General features: G+C 39.9%; 1 protein-coding gene and 1 pseudogene across 1 annotated transcript; one reads left to right on the forward strand and one right to left on the reverse strand.

Moving 5' to 3' along the window:
- The first annotated feature begins 2,828 nt into the window (after positions 1-2,828).
- On the forward strand, positions 2,829-4,256 carry LOC126631445 (uncharacterized; annotated as a pseudogene).
- A 3,885-nt stretch (positions 4,257-8,141) lies between these two features.
- On the reverse strand, positions 8,142-11,053 carry LOC126631446 (uncharacterized mitochondrial protein AtMg00810-like). Its single transcript, XM_050301572.1, has 2 exons — positions 10,936-11,053; positions 8,142-8,731 (listed from the first exon to the last, which is right to left on the reverse strand). The coding sequence occupies exons 1-2, from the start codon at positions 11,051-11,053 to the stop codon at positions 8,142-8,144; spliced, it is 708 nt and encodes a 235-aa protein (XP_050157529.1).
- Positions 11,054-24,003: the final 12,950 nt, after the last annotated feature.

The following is a 24,003-nucleotide window of genomic DNA, read 5'->3' on the forward strand; positions in this document are numbered from 1 at the left end:
ATAATAATTCGATAGTGAGTATTATCCCAATTTGGGTATGAAAATCATCATCACACACAACTGTGCATGTGGCCAACTATAATTCGTATCGTTATGGCGCGTCGGCTGCAAGTCGGTTCAAGATAATTGCAAATTGCAAATTGTTATTCATGATTTCAACAACCGGCTATGTTGACTTTTAAATTAATGCTGGTAAATTATGGAGAAGGAGTCTCTACCCTCCTAATCTCTCTACCCTTCTGTGCCCTCATGTTTGAACAATCACAGTTAAGCCACGTAAACATCTTATATTGATTTTTTTTATGGAGATAATAAGAAAAAAAACAATGTGTGAGAGGAGGGGATGGAAGGGGATGAGAATAGGAGAGTAGAGAATCCTCCTCTGTAAATTATACATTATGTCATCAACTGTAAAACCTACAGTCGGATCATTGACTTCCACATTACTTAAAAATTAGTCGGTTAACCGTAAAATTGATTTTCGACGGAATGAAAAAGACATATAGAGTAGAATCGTAACTATAGAATACGACCCTACGCAGACCCTTTATTCTATAAAAATATCCTAACAAACCCTTCTCTTCCCGCCACCACACCATTTCTTTCATTTCCATTAGTTTTTATGCTTGCGTTTGTGTTTTGATTTCAAAAAAATGGTTTTGATTAGTGTGGATGCAAATTTCTTCCTACTTGATCTTGGATAAAATTGCACATACAAAACAATTAACACATTTGGTTAAGGCCAAAAGCCTCACGCGTCCACGATGAATTGGGAGGGCTTTGGTTGAAGAACCTCTGATGCCAAAGTTAGAATTTAGAGAGAAAAGTGTTTAGAGAGTTTTTTGAGTTTTGCAAGAGTGTAGACCTAGGTTTTTAGAGAACATAGGGTAGTTTATATAGGGCATGGCTGGTCCCTTTTGGAGAAAAGGTGGCCAGCCCTTTGGGATGTTTTTGAATGTATTTTGTGGTTAATGGGTGATTTAATTGCTAATTAATGGATTAATTAGAATAAATCCATTAATTAGCCAATTAACTCAATTTATATGGAATGTTTTGAAGGTTATGGAATGATTAAAATAAATAGCTAATTGATTAGCTAAAAAAGGGAGAAAGAGGTAAAAAAAAAATATATGGAATGAAATAGGTTTTGGGAATTACCTTGTAGAAGGGATTTGATGAGATAAGTTTTGAATTGTTACCTATTTTGGGCACTTTTGATTTGTTTGAAGGATGATTGCCCGCTGCTCGGGCATAGGAATCCCGTTGTACCTCAAGGTATTTTTGTCCTTTTTGTCAAAAAATCCACGTGTTACCTTGTGATTATTTTTGGCTCCACAAATGCCCCCACACTTGTTGGGCTACTCGTAGAAAAAGGCAACAGGTGTTGAGATTTTCTTTCCTTAGGAAACTTTGAATTGTTTCCTATTTTGATGTTGATTCTCTCTTTTAATAGGAAATTAGATCCTTCTAGGAAAAGGAAATAAATTTCTCTCGAAGCTTAATTAAGTCCACCTTAAGTGGATTATTAAATCAACTTTGGAGAGCCATTTATTCTACCTTACAAGAGAGAGAGAGCTTAAAAGATATTTGTTTCCCCTCCTCTAGCAATCTTCTACATCTTTTCGGTGCAAAGGATTGTCTTTCGTTGCTTGCTTCGTCTTCTCGTTGCTTCTAGGTAAGAAAAAAATTAATTTTCTTGTCTTCTTGATTTTTTGGAAGCCTTGGGGCTTGAAATTTGGCTCGACGGGGGTTGAGGTGTCTTGGAATAATCACGGCAAGGTGCTGCCGTGGGTGGCCTTAGGCGCTGGGGAGCTGATGTTGATTGTTGAGGGTGGATAGGCCAGGTTGTTGGGCCTGGCAAGTTTGTTGGGCTTCTGTGGCTTTAAAGTTTTTTTTTTTTTTTTTGCACAACCCTTTAATGAATCTTCATTGTTCTTTTGTAGAATTCCTTCAAGTATGTCTTCCTCGAGCCACAAGAATGATGATGGCGTGCTGCCGTTGTATCGTCCAGTCGAGTCTTTGAGTAAGGTTGGCTACTTCAAGGCTGCTCACTTCAAGATTAGTTCCAATGAATTGTTTAGAGACCTTCTTGAGGCATATTAGCATGCCATTCCGTTGGGAGTGCGTGTGAAGCGAGTTAAGGATGGTAGCAGCCGTGAGCCATGCGATGGGGCTCGGAGAGCCATGAAGTTCCACCCCTACTATTTTGTGTTAGGGTTTACTTTTCCTATGTGGCATTTCTTCCAAGAAGTGCTTTACTCCATGAGATGTGCCCCCGCTCAATGTTCTTCGAATGCGGTCCACGTGATGGTAGGATTCCACAATCTTAGCCAATTCTTTGACTTAGATTTCACCATCAACGAATTTTGGTACTTTTTTGACATAGGTTAGATTGATGGAGTTGGGCAGCTACGATCTCGCCATAGGCTTTATGATAACTCGAGCAAGCGAGATCATGATTGGGCCAAGGAGACTTTGGAGATAAGTGGAGAATAGAAGTCTGATTCTTCCCCCGAGCTGCGTGTACCAACGGTCTTCATATCTTGGTAAGTAGGCTGCTTAATCTTCTCAGCTACTTTGTTTTAACGCTAAGCTGCTCTTCAATTTTTTTTTTATTATCTTCCTCTGCTTTTGTAGATTCGGAATTTGGCTCAACTCCTAAAGCTTATCTGGACATGAAGAAAGTGCATGTCGCTCTAGGTATCCCCTCCAAATATCATGAGTGGCATTGGTTGCTTAGTCATCTTCGTAGGGAAAAAGGTGGGCTGCCCCCTTAGGAGGAGATAAAAAGGATCAAGACAGATACGCTGGCTTGCCCTATCACTATGATGGAGCCTACTACCAATGAAGGTTGGAAAAATAAACATTCCCCGCCTGCTCAAGAGACGCCTGCTGAAAAGAAACTGAGGACTGCTCACGGGGGTTCTCCAGTTGCTCAAGAAATACCTGCTGAGAAGAAACCGAAGACTGCTTCCGTTGCTCGTGAGGGTTCATCAACTCCTCCCAAGTTTGTTATTAACTTGGCTTCCTCAAAGAACGAGAAAGAAAGGTTTGCTGGATCTATGCCGGTGGCACCTTTCGTTTTGGAGGCTACTAGCTCGATTGCTAATTGGATTGCCTAGTGTAGAAGTTCCTCCATACCTCCGGTGCCAAAGTTTGTGTCAAGGCGTCCATCTAGGGTTAAGTCCGGTTCACCTTTGGAGAGGCTTGCTACTACAAAGAGCGACAAGGTGTCCCAGTTTGCTAAAGTGGCGCCAAAGCTCATCCCCTCTGCTACTGAGACCAACTCGTCTGCTAAGACGAACAAGACTGCTTGTGTAGGCGGTCGTGACAAATCCACCAAGTCCGTTTCTGAGGAAGTTGCCGAGATTTGTGCGCTTTTGAAACCAAATTTCCTTGAAGACATGGATGTATGTGCCAAGTTTGTTGATGGCATCAAAGGGATTGTTGGCTCGAGTTCCTTCGCAAAGCATACGACTGAGCACAGGAGAAGTGTTATACTAGCTATAATGCAGAAAACAACGATTCTGGCAGCCGAGTCCATGTTTCTTAATCAAGAGAATACCAAGGCTGCCAAGGAGTTGGCAAGAACTATGGCAGTCGAAGCTTATTCCATGGCCGAGAAAGTCAAGAAATTGGAATCTGAGCTTGCTGCTTTGAAGGGGTCTAATATCTCTGCCCCTACTTCTCTGCAGCTTGAGACCGCTCGCCAAAAGATCATGGATTTGAAGACCATGCTTGACGTAATCCAAGTAAAGTATGAAAGTGCAGAGAAAGAGATCGAGTGTTACATACCTCAAATTCAAGATCTTGAGAGAACCATCTCTGAATTTCACTCCACTGCTTATGAAAAAGATAAAGAACTCATCGCTGCTTATAACCAAGTGATCCACTTCAAGAAAGTTGTTGATAGGCTTGAGCCTCAAGTGTTGGAACTCCAAGGTGCCCTGAAAATCAATTTCAATTTGAAGAAACAAGTGGAGGAGCTGCAACAGGTTCATGTTTATCTACTCAATGAGAATGAGCAGTTGAAAGGTGAGAAAGCTGGGTTCGAGGCTTCGCTTACTTAGAACCAAGCTGATTTCTACAAGCTAGGTTATGTAGATCATCTCTTTAGGTAGCCGTCTGACTTTGAGTTTTCTGGTAAAGACTTTGATACCTTCTCTATTTCTCTGGAAGACTTGCTCGCCTTTACTTTTGAATCTTCTATTAGTGAAGTAGTTGAAGAAGTTGGTACCCAGGCTGGGGCAGCTTAGGGTGAAGCACCAGATAGTGCCACTGCTGAGAGCATCACGGCTGCTAAAGGTGTGGCGGCCAAGTAGTCGTGAGATGTCCAAGTTGCTGAAGAGTAGTCTCATAGGTAGCCTTTAGGATTTTCTTTGTTTTTCCTTGTTGCTTTAGCTTGAACTCATTCGGTCTTTGCTAGTTGTTTATGAATTTTGCTAGAAAATTTAATAAACTTGTTTCCTTTGCTTTTCTCCATCTTCGCTTTTTTTTGTCCATACCCTAACCTTTAGACTTTATAAACCAGTGGCAAGCGTGCTACTTTTCTATAAGCAGACATGCCTGTGTAGCCTACGCAGCCATAGGTGTTGGTGTAGAACTTTTGCAAAGTTGTTAGCCATAGGGTTGGCAGTCAGATGTCTTACTTACAGAAGCAGACAAGTCAGCGTAACCACTAGCCGGATGTCTTACCACAACACTTTAGAACTTGGTGTAGGTTGTTCCGCGCTTGGCAGTGGTGAAGCTTATCGACTACGTAGCATGTCAGTAGTGGATAAGACTTCATATATACATGTTAGCTTTTTTAACCTTTCACAAGAATGTGCAGGTATATAAGTCTAGTGTGGTTTTACTCCTTGAAGGGCAAGCCATAGGCAGTCTTCCAAAAATCATAAGCTACCTTAGTGCACTCGGTAGCAGTTTTAGATTTCCAGGGCAGCCGTCAATCGGATACGCTGGGTAATGTGCCCCCTTCGTCTCTAGGGCCCGGTTCCCTGCAGATTAGGTCAAGAGACCCAAAATCCTTTAGTTAGCTAAGTCTTGAAAAAGACCATTGTGGCTACTTCTAGGAATCCTGACATAAGCCTTCATGCATCTAGTTATACTAGGGCAGCCAGGCTCATCCACGTTTGGATATTCAGAGTATAGAGTTTATCTTCCCACTCTGAAAAGCATGGTTAGCCCCTCAGGGGGTGCAATTCTTACGGTGAGCCCCTAAGAAGGGTGCGATCTTCTTTTGAAGTCCAGGAGAGATGAGTCATGTAGTCAACCCAAGTTATAAATTACTTCTGAATTCCTTATTGAAAAACGAGTGAAACGAACGAGAACTTAGCTATAAGGTAGGAACTGCATAACAATTAGATAGTCATCGGCTTGTGAGGTGGTGCCCGTCGAGCTGCTTGAGTCTTCGAGCTTTGATATAGCGAGAGTTCACACATGGTACTTATTCAGATTATAAGTGCTCCACTGCTTTTTGATCTTTTTATTGTTTCATGGTGGCGAGGGTGTAATTACTCTTACCGCCAACTCTGCTGATCTTGTACGAACCTTCCCATATGGGATCCATCTTTGGAGCCTTCTCTATGGGCATTGATGAAGGCTTTTCTTAGGACTAGATTTTTGGGCTGGAAATACCAAATCTTGGCCCTTTTGTTGTAGCTGGAAATGAGCTGTTACTGGTAGGCTGTGATACAGGTGATGGTCTGCTCATGCTTCTCCTCTACCAGATCTAAGTTTGTGGCCATCTACTTATTGTTCTGCTTAATGCTTGGTAGTAGAGTGGTGATACTTGGCTTGATGACATTGGGATGAGTGATTGCTTCTGAGCCAAGAGAGGGATTTCTTGAAGTATTCAAGGATCGTCTTGTTGGATGCTACGACATGCCCATTGCCTTGAGGGTATCTCAGCGTGGACATGTGCTGCTTGATGCCATACTTTTGGAAGAACTTTGCCAAATCTTTGCCCATGAATTGTGGGCCGTTTTACGTGTTGATGGATTGAGGGATGCCAAATCGACAAATGATGTTCCTCCATATGAAGTGCTCTATGTCCGTCTGAGTCGTGGTGGTCATGGGCTCTGCTTCTACCCATTTGGTGAAGTAGTTGGTTGCCATGATCATCATGCCTCTGCCCCGAGTAGCAGGTGGCATAGGTCCTACCAGGTCGATTGCCCATTGCATGAACGGCCAAGGGCTCGTTTGCGGATGTAACTCACTGGTAGGCTGTGCTGGTACCGGCTTGTAACGTTGGCTACGTTCGCACTTTTGTACTAATTTCTTAGCATCTTGGTGCATGTTAGGCTAATATTAGCATGCGTTAAAAGCTTTCTGTGCTAAGGATCAACCTCCGGAGTGATTTCCACAAACATCTTCATGGATTGAACTTAGAACATTCAAGTTATCAGGACGTGCTAAGCAGTAGAGATGTGGTCCAGTGTAGGATCTTCGAATGGGAATGCCGTTCCACATATAGTAGTGTGCTGCCTTGATTTGAAGCTTCCTAGACTCTAATCTTTCCGAGGGGAGCATGTCGTTGACCAGGTAGTCTATAATAGAACTTTGCCAGTTGGGAGTTATACTAACTTGTGACACTTCGATCGTTGGCTCCGCCTCTTTGCTTGGCTTGTCTAGATATTCCACCGGAATAGAGCGTTTAAATTAGTGGTCGAGATGCAAGTCTGAAATGCCTCAAGCTGCTTATGTACCTAGGTTTTTAGAGACAAGTGTTTAGAGAGTTTTTGGAGTTTAGAGAGTATTCAAGGATCGTCTTGTGTGGACCTAGGTTTTTAGAGAAAATAGGGTACTTTATATAGGGCATGGCCGGTCCCCTTTGGAGAAAAGGTGGCTGACCTTTTGGGATGTTTTTTTAGTGTATTTTGTGGTTAATGGGTGATTTAATTGGTAATTAATGGATTAATTAGGAATAAATCCATAATTAGCCAATTAACTCAATTTTATATGGAATGTTTTGAAGGTTATGGAATGATTAAAATAAATAGCTAATTGATTTGCTAAAAAAGGGAGAAAGAGGTAAAAAAAATATATGGAATGTAATAGGTTTTGGGAGTTACCTTGTAGAAGGGATTTGATGAGATAAGTTTTGAATTGTTACCTATTTTGGGCACTTTTGATTTGGTTGAAGGATGATTGCCTGCTGCTCGTGCGTAGGAATCCCGTTTTACATCAAGGGTATTTTTATCCTCTTTTGTCCAAAAATCCATGTGTTGCCTTTTGATTAGCCGCATGCAATTTGCGTACCATTCCCAGCTCATGGTCACATAAACCTTATACTCAACGTAGCCAAACTCCTCCACTTCAAGGGCTTTCACATAACCTTTGTCAACACAAAGTTCAACCACAAACGCCTTATTAAGTCCCGAGGTTCCAACTCCCTTGATGACCTTCCCTCTTTCTAGTTCGAGACCATTCCCGATGGGCTCCCTCCAACAAATGCCAATGTAACCCAAGACATACCATCTTTGTGTCATTCCACTAAGAAAATCTTGAATTTTGATGTGTATATTTCTTAAATGAAATCGGTTACAACACCAAACTTATAAATAAGGGGATGAGAGAGGACAACACTCAACCCTCAAATCATTCCACAAATCATTCCTAATATATTTACAATAACAAGGTTAATTACAACACAAGAAAGCACATTGGATAAAAGACAAGACCCTAGCTTTGTATTACACTTTGAGTAAAATTCTACACCCTAGTTGACTATAATATTAGACTTGTGTCAATGAGATTCCCGATAGCCTTCAATCTTCCAACACTCCCTTTCAAGCTGGATCTACAGGATTCCTGGAGCCAAGCTTGGACATAATGCGCATGAACTAAACAGTAGGAAAAGTCTTTGAAAACACATCAGCCAATTGAGTATGGCTGCGAGTGTAATGCGTGTGTATGACTTTGGATTGAACTTGAGCTCGAACATAGTGACAATCCACTTCAATATGCTTCATTCTCTCATGGAAGATAGGGTTGGGGGCAATATGCATGGCCGTTTGATTGTCATAGAACATAAACATAGGTTCATTGCTGGGAAACCCTAGATCAAACAGAAGGCTTTTCAACCAAATTAGTTCACATGCAGTAGAGGCCATAGCTCGATACTGGGCCTTAGCGCTGGATCAAGCTACAACATTTTGTTTTTTGCTTTGCCATGTTACCAAATTCCCACCTATAAAGGTACAAAAACTTGTAGTTGACTTGCAATCAAGGCAATTTCCTGCCCAATCAACATCAATGTAACCCATGATGGCAACGTTGTCATTCTTCTGCATTAAGAGTCTTCGACTAATAGACCATTTGAGATAGTGAAGAATTCTCTTCACAATTTGCATATGAACTGATGTAGGTGCATGCATAAATTGGCTTACAATGCTCACAGTATATGAGATATCAGGGCGCGTGATTGTGAGGTAAATAAGCTTGCTTACCAACCTTTGATACTCAGTGATATCAAGAAGAGCTTCCCTATGATCATTGAGTTGTAACTTACTATCCAAATGAGTGCAAGTGCGGACAGGTTTGCAAACCATTAAGCTAGATTCCTTCAAGAGATCAAGGGTGTATTTCCTTTGATTGAGTAAGAGGCCTTTCTGAGATGTGGCACGCTCAATACCGAGAAAATATTTAAGATGTCCTAGGTCCTTCGATACAAACTTGCTTCGAAGAGCAAGCTTGAGAGAGTGAACTTCTTCAATGTTGTCACTAGTCACTATAAGATCATCAACATAGATTAAAAAAATAAACTCCTAATTGAACCAATACGAACAAAAATAGAGGAATCAGCACTGCTTCTTTAAAAGCAAAACTCTTCAAGAATCAAGCTCAGTTTTGCATACCATGCACGTGGAGACTGTTTCAATCCATAAATGGATTTGTGTAGTTTACAGACCATGTCCGGATCACTAGATTGAGGGTGACCTGGTGGGAGTTTTATGTACACTAATTCCTCCAAATCACCATGTAAAAAAGCGTTCTTCACATCCATTTAATAGAGAGGCCAAGACTGATTCACAGCAACCAATAACAGAACCCTTATAGTGTTTATTTTGGCCACTGAAGCAAAGGTTTCCTTGTAATTTAAGCCATAGGTTTGAGTGAAACCCTGAGCGACCAAACGAGCCTTGTGTCTCTTAATAGTCCCATCTGTGTTGAACTTCATTTTGTACACCCAATGACTACCCACTGTTTTCTTTCCATTGGGAAGTTTAACTTCACTTCAAGTTCTATTGTCATGAAGAGCTTGCAGTTCATCTCTCATTGCATTTCGCCAAATGTCAAGTTCATTGGCTTCTTGAAATGTTTGTGGTTCATGAGTACTATCCAAGGTACTAAGAAAGGAAGTATGAGCAGATGAAAATTGCTTATAAGGCACAAAATCTGTGAGGGGATAACTAGAAGCATAAGTGACATAATCATGTAGTCGAAGTGGGGGTTGTCGAATTCGAGAAAGATTTCGTCGATTTGGGACTTAGGGTTCAGGGCATGTGGCTTGAGAAGATAACAGCTTTGAAGGTGGTGATGGCTCTAAAGGTAAGGTATCAAGCGATGTGGAGTTTTCATGGTAGTGAGGGACATTAGGCAAGGGAAAGATGTCACTTAAAAACTCCCATTAATATTCATCACTCAATTTCTTTCAGAAGTAAAGGATGTTTTCATCAAATATCACATCCCTTGAGACCAAAAGTTTTCTTGTGGTTGGATTATAACATTTGTAACCTTTCTAGGTGGATGAATAACCCATGAAGACATATTTGGTGGCTCTGGGATCGAGGTTATCACAGTGGAGAGGTTGATTGTGAACAAAACAAGTGGAACCAAACACTCTCAAGTGTGAGAGATGAATTTTTCTGCCTTTCAATACCTCATATGGAGACTTGAAACCCAGCATTTTACTAGGCAATCTATTGATAAGGTATGTGGCTGTAAGTACACCTTGTGACCAGAATTTCTTTAGTACATTCATATGAAACATGAGTGATCTGGTTTTCTCAATGAGGTCTCTATTCTTTCTCTCTACAATCCCATTTTGTTGGGGTGTGCCTACACATGTTGTTTGATGCAGAATGCCATGAACACTTAGGTATTGAGACATGCTATGGGACATGTACTTAGTGCCATTGTCAGATCTTAGTATATGAATTTTTTATGCAAATTGAGTACCAACCAATTTATGAAAATCTTGAAAAGCATTTGGAAGTTCACTCTTAAATTTCGAAAGGTATAACCAAGTTATCTTGTAAAATCATCAACAAAGGTTAAAAAAAACCTATACCCATCAAAGGACTCTAGTACAGGACCCCAAATGTCTGAATGAATGATTTTAAAAGGATGAATAGCTCTAGAGGTGGAAGAATCAAAAGGCAACCTAGACGACTTGGACTAGTGACAAATATCACAATGTAACTTGTCTTTACATAGTCCTGGAAACAAATAAGACATTACTTTTTCAAAAAGATGAGCCAAAGTTGTTGCTCTTGAGAAACATTGGAACTGACTTGAAAAAACTTGGGATCTTTGGTGTCTTTAGCGAGGTAGTAGCGGCCATTTGAAAAGAAACCTTCACCAATCGTCATATGGTGATGATATCTTGAAAAATGACATTGTGAGGGGAGTAAATGGCTAGACAATTGAGAGAATTGGTGATGGTTCCTACTGATAAAAGTTGAAAAAGAAAAAAAAGAATGTAAAGGGCAACTGACTCTATGTGCTTTCACAGTAAGTTCACCTTTCCCTTTCCTTCCATTGAGACACCTTTACCATTAGCTACTAACACTAGAAAAGGTCTTGAAATTTTTTCAAAATTATGTAGGTTGGTAATTTGATTTGTCATATGATCTGTGACTCCTGAGTCTATGATCCAATAATCATGCTTACTAGTAGTATTTAGAGCAGTAAAAAAGGCACTTGAAATACCTGGAATATCTTTCTGTGAGACATGGTCATGTTCAGCCAAGAAACTAGCAAATTTTCCAAGTAGAACTGTGTGATTCTTCTCTTCAGTTACATTGGCTTCATCTCCACTGTTATGCATCTATTTGTTGTGTATGTATACTGCAAATTCATTGATTAGTACAGTAAGATTGGTAGTGAAGTTTGCCATTCCCTTAATCGAAGAAGTAGCTGCATAGTTGGCTTAGTAGGCATTGTTGTTGTTCATGTTTCTCTGTAGACCCCTTGTCTCTTTCAAGAACTTAAGCTTCAACTCTAGATAAAGTATCCAACACTTGTCTCTTGTATGCATGAGTGTGTCACAGTAGCTGCATTTCAAATCTGGTCTTTCCTTTGTAAACTATGCCCTCAAATCGATTGTTGCTAGAGACATAAGCCCTAGTGTCAGGAATACTGCCTTTAGTATCTTGACTCATGGCCTTTCTTCTTACTTCTTCCCTTTGCATGATGGTGCAAACACTGGAGAATAAGGGAAACTCAGCATTCATTAAAGCATGGCTTCTGAGATCCTCAAATTCTGGACCTAACCTTGCCAAGAGTTGAAAGATCTTGTCTTATTTGGCTCTCTTGGTTAATACATAACTTGTAGTTGGGGTTGTCTTCAAATGCTACACCGTGATTAGAGAACCTGAAAATGTGATCTCTGGAAGACACATTGCCATCATCTCCGTTGAATGTTAGGAATGCAGGTATCTGGAAGTTGATTGGAAAATGGTTATAATCGTCAATATGCTCAGGATAAGGTTTCTGATAAGTGATCCTTTACAGTGGGCGAGGTTGTGGCTGAGCATTCCGGGCCACCATCATCCTCAACTCGGCTAACTCATCTCTGAGCTGTTAGAGAGCTATATTATCAGGAAGAGTATAAGGAGGTTCCTATTTCGAGCTACGATCATTGCCCTAAAAGGTCTCTTTTCTTGGATCGGGCTTTCTCTACCTGGCATCTCCTCCCTTACTGGCCAATGGTGGGGGCCTATAAGAAAAATGCATGTATGGCTTGGTAGGCCCGCCTTTTCCACTGGATTCCCTGATCAACTGGGGCATCCCATACGTCGTTCTTTCTTGCCCGCTCTGTCCCCTACTATTAAGTAAAAATAGTGAAAGGTCGGGCAACTCCGCTTCTAATATTTCCTTCAACACTGGCCCACTGGTGCCAGATTCGTCGTTGTTTTTATTTTTACCATTCTTCTCCTTAAGCAAAGGAAAGAATGGAATAACTGGTTCTTTTTCCGGACTGGCTTCCCTCATTACACCATAGGCATAACCATTTTTTGGAGTGGAATACTCTAAATCTAGTGTTCTCTGCAAACTCCCTATTAAAGAATAGAGTCTGCTGACTTCTCCCCTGGTTTCCAGGGAAATCTTCTCCATACTCCTCAACACTTGCACAATGGTGGCTTGCAAGTCCTCATTGGTTACCATTCCCCTCGACTTAAGGAAGGAGCATTTTCTGGGCGGTCTGTCATGTTTAATTTTAGTAGAAACTAAGGTAGCCTGTACTCTATGTTCCACCTAAAGGTTTTCTCCTTCATTTTTCTTTTTGGCATATAAGACTAATGCGGTCCCACTAGACGTGCCAAAACAATGTTCGGGTGAAGATTTCTCCAAAGAGGGCTCCTCGGCTCTCAACACACTCCCCAAAGGATTAACACTTTGGATGTGTAGTCGGGCTCTTGCTTGCTAATGTACTGCAAGAAGAGAATAGAGTTAGTTTTGAAAGGTGCCTTTGTAGGGCCTTAGGTGTAGGCCTTGAGTCTCACAATCAAAACTAACCAAGTGTTAGGCGTGCCACTACTATCTCAATATAGCAGATGTAGAACAAGTCTGTTTTACTCGAACTTCTTGTTATCAAATGATTGTTGTGGATAGGTTAAGTCCACATTAAGTTCTTTTCCTTGCCTTGTGACCAAGGACTTTCAATTCATAGTCTTGTATGTTCGAGGGAGGGGAGTCCAGATGCAAGCCATTTACTCGGTTCTTGATTATTTTTAAATAAAGGCATGTTCATCAAGGATATCAGATCTAGGCACCAATGAGACTCTTAAAGTAGAAAAACAGATGGATATGACTTGAATACATGCTAGAGAATACATTAAGCAGTAGATCTATTAACTTAAAAAACAAACAAAGAGTTTTGAGCAAGATTTCACCTTGTCAGGCAAGGTTAAACTCTTTGCAATCACTTCTCTTTTGAGTGTACAGTGTTTATATGCTAAGAAATGATGGATGGTAAACAAGTTTACACAAAGGAATCGATACTATGCCATTAGGGGTGATAGCACAGCTTTTAAACTAGACAAAAGATGGCTTTTGTGGGGAATAATCCTGAAAAGGATTGAGATCTAGGCTGATTACAGCTTTCGGATGCAAATCTGGCTTGAGAGCAGAATTTGTATGTTTATTTGTTAGATTGGTTGAGTGTCCTTGTCTCTGGGGCCTCATCCTCCTTTTATAAGTTGATTAGCCCGACTGTTGTAGCTTTGCTCTTACCCAAAAGTAATTGAAGGGTAGTGAGTCATTAGCTTTTTACTTATATTGCCACTGAAAAATGCTTTTTGGCTGATTGTGGGCTAGTCCCCATCACTTGACATTTAAATCATAGGCACATGGCCTATGCATTAATGAGAAGGCACCAATTTGTCTCTGGGCTTAATACTGGACTTCAGGAAGGCCTTCCTTTAATTGGTGGCTTTAGGCTCCCACACACTTGCAGTACAAAGTTCGAATATTAAGCAAACAATCATAGTCTCAGGTTGGCTCAAAAAATCCAGTACTCAAAGCCAAAACCCACAAGGTAAAACTCCACTCCATCGTCCTACGATTTCATCCCCAGAACATAGATTAGGTAAAAATGTATGCCAGGATTTCTCATGCATACTTACTGTCTGTGCCAGAGTCTTGAAAGTGACAGTGATAACAAAGATGAAGAACATGAAGCACAGCAAACTGGAAATCCGGTAAACAAGAAACCAGTGGATTTCACGAGATCCTTAGTTTCGGAACTAAAAAGGTATAAAACATGCTCCCATCACTGTATTGGTTGGAATTTCTTCATAGCATTAGGATGATGACCCACATGAAACTCTGATAATTGTCTATAGTTTACCTCTGTGAATTTTGTCTGTGCATGCATCCATGAATTTGTACTTGTGTGTGCTTGCATAAAACATGCATAAAACCCACATTAATAGAGACAGTTTAAAGTACAATGATTAATAATTCAAAGCATGCATAAAACAAAATATTATTAAAAATATGGATAGAAAACACCTTGATGTGTGATCTCATCATGGGATGTTCTCGTGTGAGTTCCCAGAAATAAAACCGTGAGGGCATGGTCGGGGCCCAAAGCGGATAATATCGTACTACGGCGAAGTCGAGCCTGGGATGTGGTGGGGGCCCAAATCAAGGTGTGACAATTTGGTATCAGAGCTAAACCAAAATTGTAACCATGGTTACAAGCAACTAAAATAAAGTGCCTAGGACTCCGAATCAAGCTGGGTTGGCCGACACCTGGAAAATGATGAAGCTATAAAGTGTGATGGTGTGGAAAAATGTGAATAAATTTAAACCTAAGAATGCCTAAATGCCAGAGTGCGCTGGTGAGCTGGAATGAACCCACTTCACATGTAACATTAAAGCATAAGTAAGTACAGTATAGTGGATAAGGATTATACCCTTAGAAGTAGCCGCTTATCCTGAGATTTGCCAAGAATCCTCATCGATACGAACTTTTAGCAATTAAAACCTGGAGGGGGGGCAAAACAAAAAGTGTGAGTGGGCAAAAACAAAGCTTTTCAAAATAGCATGCATGTTTATATCTCAAAACTATATTTATATCTCAAAACTATATTTAAAGCATAAGTAATAACCCCTTGCCGTAAAACTTGTATACTTCCTGGAAAATAGCATGCATGTTTATATCTCAAAACTATATTCGAAATAACAATTCCACAAATATACCATTTCAAATCTCAGCAAGAAATAAGTAAGCCAGGTGGAATAAACCAATAAGAAATAGTATGCCAGCCGGAGTCACCTAAAGTGACCTGTACGGCTGGGACCATAGCTCATCAATCAAATCCTGCACACGAGTCGGAACCACCTTACGTGAAGGCTGTGCGAAGTATCACAGGTCACCTACGAGTCGGAACCACCTAATGTGGTATGTACAATAGGCTAGCACTTGCCTTGGATCCAAGGTGAATGTGTGGTGCGAGAGGTAAACGATCACGTGAAGGCTAGACCCTAACCTCAGGCAGAGCATTAACACCGGGGTGCAGGATAATAAGCTCTAAATACATCTCAACACAATTATACTCACTACCATCAATATACTCACCTGAACCTTACCTGGGCGTCCACAACGTCAAACAACAATATATATCCATACTAATGCATAATCAAACATAGAGAGTATTTGACATGGATTTTCAAAATATAAAACCATTTAATTAAGTTTTCTGGGGAAATACCAAGTCTGTGTGTCTCTGTGTGTGTGTGTGTGTGTGTGTGTACTGAAAATCAAAAGTCCACTCACCTGAAGTCCGCACTACAATTCCCTAGCACACACATAGAGGCGTCATGAACGATCGGCGCCTAAAACAATTATCAAATAATGTCTCAGAAATCTTAACAATGGAGTATGTAACTTATATAAAACACATTCCTACGTAGTTCGATCCGGAAGATCCACATCATGGATTTCCGATCCCTTACTTCCAAAGATACACATTAAACGTCTAGAACAACATCCTAAAGTTTCATTATGATCCAATGGTTAGATCTTCCCGAATTGGATTTATAAGTTCATAAAATAAAATGTTAACCGCCACTTGGTTTTGGCAATTGGCGGAGATCCGACCATTGGATCATAATGAAACTTTAGGATGTTGTTCCCGACCCGGGACGTCCACTAGGACTCCAAATCGAGCTGTGCTGGCCGACACCTAGAAGGTGACGAAGCCATAAAGTGTGATGGTGTGGAAAAATGTGAATAAATTTAAACCTAAGAGTGCCCAAATATCAGAGTGCATTGGTGAGCGGGAATGAACCCACTTCACACGTGACATTAGAGCATAAGTAAGTACAGTATAGTGGATAAGGATTACAGGATCCACTCCCCTTGGTGATGTGGGATGTTACAGAGGCGCGATGTCGCTGCCCTAAAGCCGTAGACGCCTCCCTACGTGCAGGTTATGGCGGTGCCTACAACTCCAAGATACAACCCAAAACATCACAGGATGTCTGATCTGATATGCACGCCAACTGCAAACGGGATTGCCAAGTAGTGATCAATTGCCAAGAATTATGAAGTAGGAATGTAAATAGACTGAGAGAGATGTGAGAATTGAGGGAGATAGAAAAGTTTAGCGTATTTTGTTTTCTGTCTAAGGTTTCTTATTTAAAGAACTTCTCATACCCTTTTAAAAGGAATATGACTCTTCAAATAAAACACAACTCTTAAATATTAAAAATAAATAAAATAAAATAATAATAAGTTTTGAATTTTTAAAATAAAATATTATTAAAATAATTAAAATAACCAACAGAAAGTTAATGGACGGGGAGGAGGGCAAAGAGATGAGAAAGAAAGCCTTGGAGTAGAAAAAGTTGGCATAGGAGGCCAGTAGTGGTCCTAATGGATCATCTTTTGTGGATTTCGACAAAATGTTCAACCAGATGCTTCTATCACAAAAAAAAGTAGAGTGAAATGGTTAATCGTTGTTTGTCTTATGAGTTTAAATTCAGTTGTTAATTGCCATGTATTGGTTCATATCTAGTTTCATCGTTGTAATTTTTATTGATTTCAATGCGGTAAAATCATTCTATTCACATTCAGGTATGTCTAAAGTGTTATTTGACGTTTGTCTTATCGTTTTAGTGTGTGCCATGAAGGAAATCCCCTCACATGGGGGGGGGTCTTAAAACAGTTTTATTTTCTTTTAAAACAAAAGTTGCAAAGAAAATCCCTCGCAACTATAAGTCTATAAGGATTGAATTAATCTTATTCATTAATCGTGATAATTGCATATTGTTAGAGTTAATATTTGAACATTGGGTTGCAAGTGTTTGAAAGCTCAAAGATGACAATTAAAAGAAGACTTGCCTGAGGTCCAAGCATCAAGCCCAGAGACAAATTGGTGCCTTCCCATTAATGCATAGGCCATGTGCCTATGATTTAATTATCAAGTGATAGGGACTAACTCAAAATCACCCAAAAAACACTTTTCAGTGGCAATACAAGTAAAAAGCTGATGACTTACTACCCTCCAAGTGCTTTCAGGCAAGAACAAAGTCACTGCAGCCAGGCTAATCTGCCTATAAAAGGAGGAAGAGACCCTAGAGACAAGGACACTCAACCAATCAAACAAACAAACATACAAACTCAGATCTCGAGCCAGATTTGCATCTAAAAGTTGTAATCAGCCCAAATCTCAGTCCTTTTCAAGATCATTCCCTACAAAAGCCATCTTGTGGCGTAGTATCAATTTCCTTATGTAAACTTGTTTGTCATTCATCCCTTTTTAGCATATAAACTCTATAAACGCAAAAGAGAAGTGATTGCAACAAGTTCAACACTGCCCAACAAGGTGAAATCTTGCTCAAAGCTCTTTGTTTGTTTTACAAGTTAATAGATCTACTGCTTAATGTATTCTCCAGCATGTATTCAAGTCATATCCATCTGTTTTCCTACTTTAAAAGTCTCATTTGCATCCGGATCTGGTCACTTTAATGGTCTTCAGTTGAACCAATCAAGATCTGGACTCCCCTTATTCAAATATACAAGACTATGAACAGAAAGTCCTTGTTCACAAGGCAAGAAAAAGAACTTAAAGTAGACTTAACCCATCCACGACAATCCTTTGATAAAAAGAAGTCTGAGTAACTTAGGGTGCAAGTAATTGACTAAACACAATCTTGTTCTACATCTGCTATATTGAGATAGCAGTGGCACACCTAGCACTTGCATCTCAACAAGTAAGAGCCCGATACACGTCCAAAGTGTCAATCCCTTGGGGAGCTGTGCTGAGAGCCGAGGAGCCCTCTTTGGAGAAATCTTCGCTCGAACACATATCTCTACTAATTAATAACACACTCATGGTCAACCAAAATCCTATGAAATTACCAATTTAACCTTCTAATTAAAACAAAACATAAATAAGAAATATGGGGTAAAAATGTAATTTCACACAACCAAATTTTGCTTTTTTTCTTTTCAAAGCCTCACCTACATGTAATCCTAACATACCTCTAATTAAAAAAATAAAAATTCCCACTCGCACATTCTCTATCACTCTTTCCTCTCTCCTCCTATTTCAAAAACAAAAATAAAAAAATTTCTCACACATTTTGTGTGTGCCCATATGCTAGTTTAAAATAAATAAAACAAAAGTTGTGATGACTAATTAGATATATAAAGAACTAAATGCAAATAAAGGTAACAACCAATTGAAAACAAAGCAAAAGATTAACACTAAGAACCGGTTTCACTAGACCAAAAATCCAACCCGAAATCTGTAGTATGTTAACCCTAATTATTAAACATGTTGACAATTGATTTTGAAATTATTATTAGCACTCCAAAATTTTCATTCTACACTCTAAACTTTCTATATTAGGAAAAAAAATACATTTATGAGGAGTGTAGAATGAAATTTTTGGAGTACCAATAATACTTCCCTTGATTTTCCTAAATTATTTGTTATCCATTTCCAATCTCAACCAAAAGAATTCTGATTAACTACTCATTCTCTTCCGAGCATTAGAAAACCAAAAACCCATTATGTACTATGAAAAAGCCCTAAAAAACTGCATGAATCATGTTAGTCCATTCCTGGCACTTATTCAAGACATAACATATGTTACAAGGAGCCATATATTATATATCTCCTCCGGTCTCAATCTAATTTTTCTAATCAAACATATAGTGGCCAATTAATTGCAAGAATTAAGAATAGTAACGAACACTCAACATGAAAAAAATAATAAAAAATTAAGATAGCTATAAAATTATAAATTTCGAGTATTCAGCTAGGCTACATCTTATAGCTTGAAAAAAAAAATATTTAGTTCATCGTAAATTTAAAAGACAACTAAATAAATTCGAAAACATAGAAAGAAAACAACCGAAATTCCGATTTGTCTTAGTATAGATAATATCGTTTGTCAAAAAAAAATAAAAAATAAGGCAACACCGCCCCTACATAATTAGGTTGACTTCTATATTGACCCAATTCAATTAGGAAACCTAATCACCACATCACATATCATAACTTCAGCATAATAATTCACACAAAGTGAACCGATTGCCTCAACCCAAAATAGATTAAGAATAATTTTTCAGTAGACTGGCTCGCAATGAGCCCAAATCATTCAAATTTGGTACCATTCCAAAATAGTTCACGCACACAGCTCGGCAATTCCTAGAGATTTCTCCAATATAAGCCTCCAATTTCATTTTGTTTACAACTTATATTTTCTACAAAACTCGTACAAACACACATTAAACCCAACAATTTAATGTCAACCATGATTAAATAATAGAAAAAGAGGCATAAATTATATGTAAACTATCAACATAACAAGAGTGCCAAAATCCAAACCCACAACTTCGGCATCGTGTGGGAAAGCAGTGAGAGATGAAGTTCATATCCCTTAATTACTCCGAATAGGTATGAAGTAGCTTCAACAATGAAAAATAGAACAAAAGACTTAACGCAGCAAGTAGAGTGAGCTACATAAGTGATGGAAAACCCCTTAGTTCCCAAACTTTAATTCTTCCTTTCCTTTGATCTTTTGCCTCAAACCCCACATAACCTTCAGTTTCCATTTTCTTTCGAGGTATTTCAGAGTTTGGTGGCAGAAACAAACTACGAGGAGTTAAGGTGTCTCATAGACCACAAAGTCTTGCTTGATCAAAAGGTCCCCAACACTCCCTAATTAAAATGGTAGCATTCAACTGCCTCACCATGGGCAGTGACCATTAGGGTCAATAGTGAATGCAAAAGAAATGGAGAAGCGGCTTTAGAAAATCTAGAGAAACCCACTAACTTCCACATTTTATTTTATTTTATTTTATTTTTTTGTTATAGGAATATTATACTGTTGGAGTTTGAAAGAATATCAAAGGGAAAGATAGGTTTGGGTTATTGGTTGAGATAGAGAGGAGAAAGTAGGAGGATACATGTAGTAACTTAAATGTGAACTTATGATATGCACTCGAAAAATTTAGAGTAAGGTGATGGATGAGCCGTTTGCATGTAAAAGCAAGAACGAATTTGGGGAAGCTATGGGCTATAACCCAAGTGAGATTTAGCAAGGAAGATAATAAGTGGGAGTTGTAATGAATTATTGGCCCAGCTCAACCTACCTCACTAATTAAGTGCTTACGTGTTTCACTTGATTTAAGGGGTTTAAGCTAAGATATGTGAATTAAAACGAATTGAATTGAAGAAGATCAAATGACAAAAATTAACAAGAGGTGTGTTGTTGAATGTAGAAAAGGAGAGTGTCTTTGGTGTTATTAGAGCCTCATTGCGTTTTTACCGTTCTTGATTAATCAAAGGCAATATGAACTTTTTTAGAGACAAATTTTGGTCCAAAGAGCAATATTTAGAGAGTGATCAAAAGTGAAGCCAATGCCCAAAACATATATATGGTAGATGTGGAGCCTAAAATAATCCCAAAAATTCTAGAGGCGAGATGTGGACTTTTGCTCAGGAGGATATGGTGGAAATTTGCATCGACAAATTGGCGCTTTCATTGAGAGCTAATTCAAATACTTGAAGAAGCCTCTTGCATTTGGTTTCTTGAATTTTCTGCTACGTTGAACTTTTCACACGTCGTATCAATTAATTTTTTCTAGAAAAGTTTATTGATCAATCCTTAGAGAAATGATACAATGGTAGGAAATTCAAAGACCACGACGAACAGAACCTCGTACATACAAGGACTTGGACGAAGAGTGGAGAGCCCTAAGATGGCGATCCTCAAGGCTCAACGCAACAGCAAGAGGAACCCTATCGCCACGGAGCCACGCCACCACCGTTCCCACGACACATCAACCACAGCAAGGCCGCTAGGCCATGGCCCAATGAGCAGTGTCACATCCCTTGCAACACCCCAACCCACAAAACCCTGGGCAGAAGGCCTAGGTCCATTCCATGACCCACAGGTAGATGGCCCAATCCCTTCAATCTGCAGGCTGAGCTTAGAAGGCCCAAGCTGCAATAGCTCAAGCTGCCAACCAGGTAGCCCAAGCCACAACAGTGGAGCTCAGCCAATAACCTAAGGTCCCACAGTCCAAGCTCAAGATCGGTCTAGTGTGTAACGCAAACACAAAGCTAGCCGCCATATCTATGAGCCCAGCGCGCCCCCGCACCCAAGGCCAGTAAGGAAGGGGATGCCAAGTGGAGAAAGCCCGAACCAAGAAAAAAAACTTTCTCGAGCAATGACCTTAGCCCAAAACTCTTTGGTCGGCTTAACATCTCAGTGGTACTCTCTGTTAGCCCCTAATTCTATTGCCAATTGAGGGTAAATGGAGATGGTCTTCCATGAGTAATTTTACAGGGTTGAGTCCAAGATGACTATCAACAATCTGGTTGAAGTCAAGCAGTATGAGTATAAGTCCACTGAAGACTTCATGATGAGGTTCAAAAGGACAAGGATGAGGTGCCAATTTCCTATAAATCATGCACAACTCATATCCATCTCTCTGAAAGCGTTGAGATTACCTTTAAGAAATAAGTTCTATGATGCACAGTTCAATGAGCTACAGGAGTTGGTGATTGTTGCCACTAAGTATGAGAAGCTATTATTGAAGAAGCAACAAGTAAAGCACTTATCTAAAGTGTCTTCTTTCTACAAAAGCAAAGCTGCAATACATCAAGTAGAGTATGGAAAAGAGCTAGAAGAAATAATGGCCACGAAGAAGAGAAATAGACTTGTGCGCGGCGGAAATGACCACCCCCTTTAAGCCTTTAATAGTGAAGGGGTTAGTCCAGCCAATCAAGGACCAGAAAGTGGTCATGAATGATGGTGGATTTGTCCCCATGAAGCCCCTCAAATACCATAGTAATTCTTTTGACATAACCAAGGCCACAAAGATCTATGAGGAGTTAATTCGGGCGAGAGCCCGACAATACCAAAAAGTTGCCCAAGCCTGAAAAACTGAGAGGGAAGAAGTATTGCAAGCTGCATTACACTTTCAATCACTCCATAACCAACTATGTCCAGTTCAAGGATTGGATAAAAGACCTTATAGTGAAAGAAAAGTTGTTGCTGGAGAAATCAAAAGCCAACATAATGATTGACACTGACCCTTTCCCAGAAGCCCTAATAAACATGATCAACTTAACATGGGCTGAAAAAGGGAAAGGAAAAGCTACATAAGAGGTGAAAGCACAACGAAGGCAAGTTGATAGGCCTACTGAATAAGCTATCAAGTTGCCCGAGAAGCCCAAAGCAATCATAATCAAAAGAGTGGTGTTATGTAACAAATGCCAATGCAAGTGTGAGATGAAAGTCCCAATGTCATAAGCCATTATCGATCAGAAGCTGATCAGAAGAAGAGAGAGAAAAGAGCAAGAAACCCGCATAAATGTCATGCAAACAGCTGAAATAGAGACCTCTAGGAATGTTTTCCAACTGTTGGAAGGAGACTCTCAACCAAAGGGTTTGTCAGAAGTGTTCAAGAATTACGAAGCTTCTGAAGAGGTAGATGACAAAGAAGCCAAGGTGCCAAGGTGGGTGGATGTGAGGCCACCCCAACCAAAGTATGCCGGCAAAGATGTCAAAAGAAAGGAAAGGATAGTGAATCCAGTCACGAAGAAGAATCCTGCCCGACTCAGGCAAAAATGGTATGTGGTTGGAAATGATGGAAAACTTGTCAAAGAAATGGAAGCCTCCATGATCAGGAGAGTCCAAAGGCAACACAAAGCCCACATGAACTCATTGAAAATCCCTATTGCCTCAGAAACCTCTGAGAATGTAAAGTTTGAGAAAATACCTGATGGGGGAAGAAATCAACTCCATTGGAGAACCAAGAAAGAGGTGGAGAAAGCTAATAGCAAGACCGAAGGGGAAGGAGACCATGTGCTGCAGAACCTCTATCCTGGGAAATACAGAATCTTAAGGAAAGCTTAAGAGGATATGGTGATGGTGCCAACCTAAAGATGGAGCCCAGAACCAATATGCTTTGGAACTATCTCACCTGAGAGGGGGTTGCCCGTACCATTGTTGGTTGATACTCTTTGTGAAGTCCCACGAAAAATGACGAATTTTGGCATAACCTATGAGGAAGTGTGCCTGAATTAGTGTTACCCATAAAAGCACAGGCCTGGTTGGATGAGTTTATAGGCAACATTGGGAGCAAGAAGGAGGACTTATCTGGAATTAGCAACTTCCACGTAAACATGACATCTGTTTTATCTACCATCTTTTTTACTGAGCCTGATCAACCTGCCATAATGGAGGGTGACTACTTAGCAACAAAACCTATGATGGCACATGTTAGTATTGAAGAAGTTGGAAAATAGGAGTCAGGCAAAGCAAATTTGCCCAAGCCTACAAGGAAGAAACCCGAGAGAATGTACACTGACAGAATGGTCTTCAGTCGCCCAAGTATGACCCTAGCCAACCATCTCAAGCCCATTTATGTAACTACTCATCTGGAGGGAGTACCTTTCAATAATGTTTTAATTGATGGAGGAGCTGCAGTCAATGTGTTGCCTTTTCAAGCAGATGAAAAAGGTATGTAGAAGTGAGGAGGATCTCATCCCCATGGACTTAATGGTTTCCAATTTTTCTGGAGCCATCACTAAAACTCATAGGATATTGCCCTTGGAGGTTTCTTGGGTTCCAAGTAGATCATGCTAGCCTTCGTCGTTGTTAATAGTACTTCCAGATATAGAGCTTTACTGGGCCTAGATTGGATTCATCAGAGTATCTCGATACCTTCCACCTTGCATTAACAAGTGGCAGTTTACCACGAGGAAGAAGCTTTGGGACTTGGATTTTGGGATATGGTGG

The sequence above is a fragment of the Malus sylvestris genome, chromosome 8 (assembly GCF_916048215.2).
Source record: "Malus sylvestris chromosome 8, drMalSylv7.2, whole genome shotgun sequence".
Taxonomy (NCBI): domain Eukaryota; kingdom Viridiplantae; phylum Streptophyta; class Magnoliopsida; order Rosales; family Rosaceae; genus Malus; species Malus sylvestris.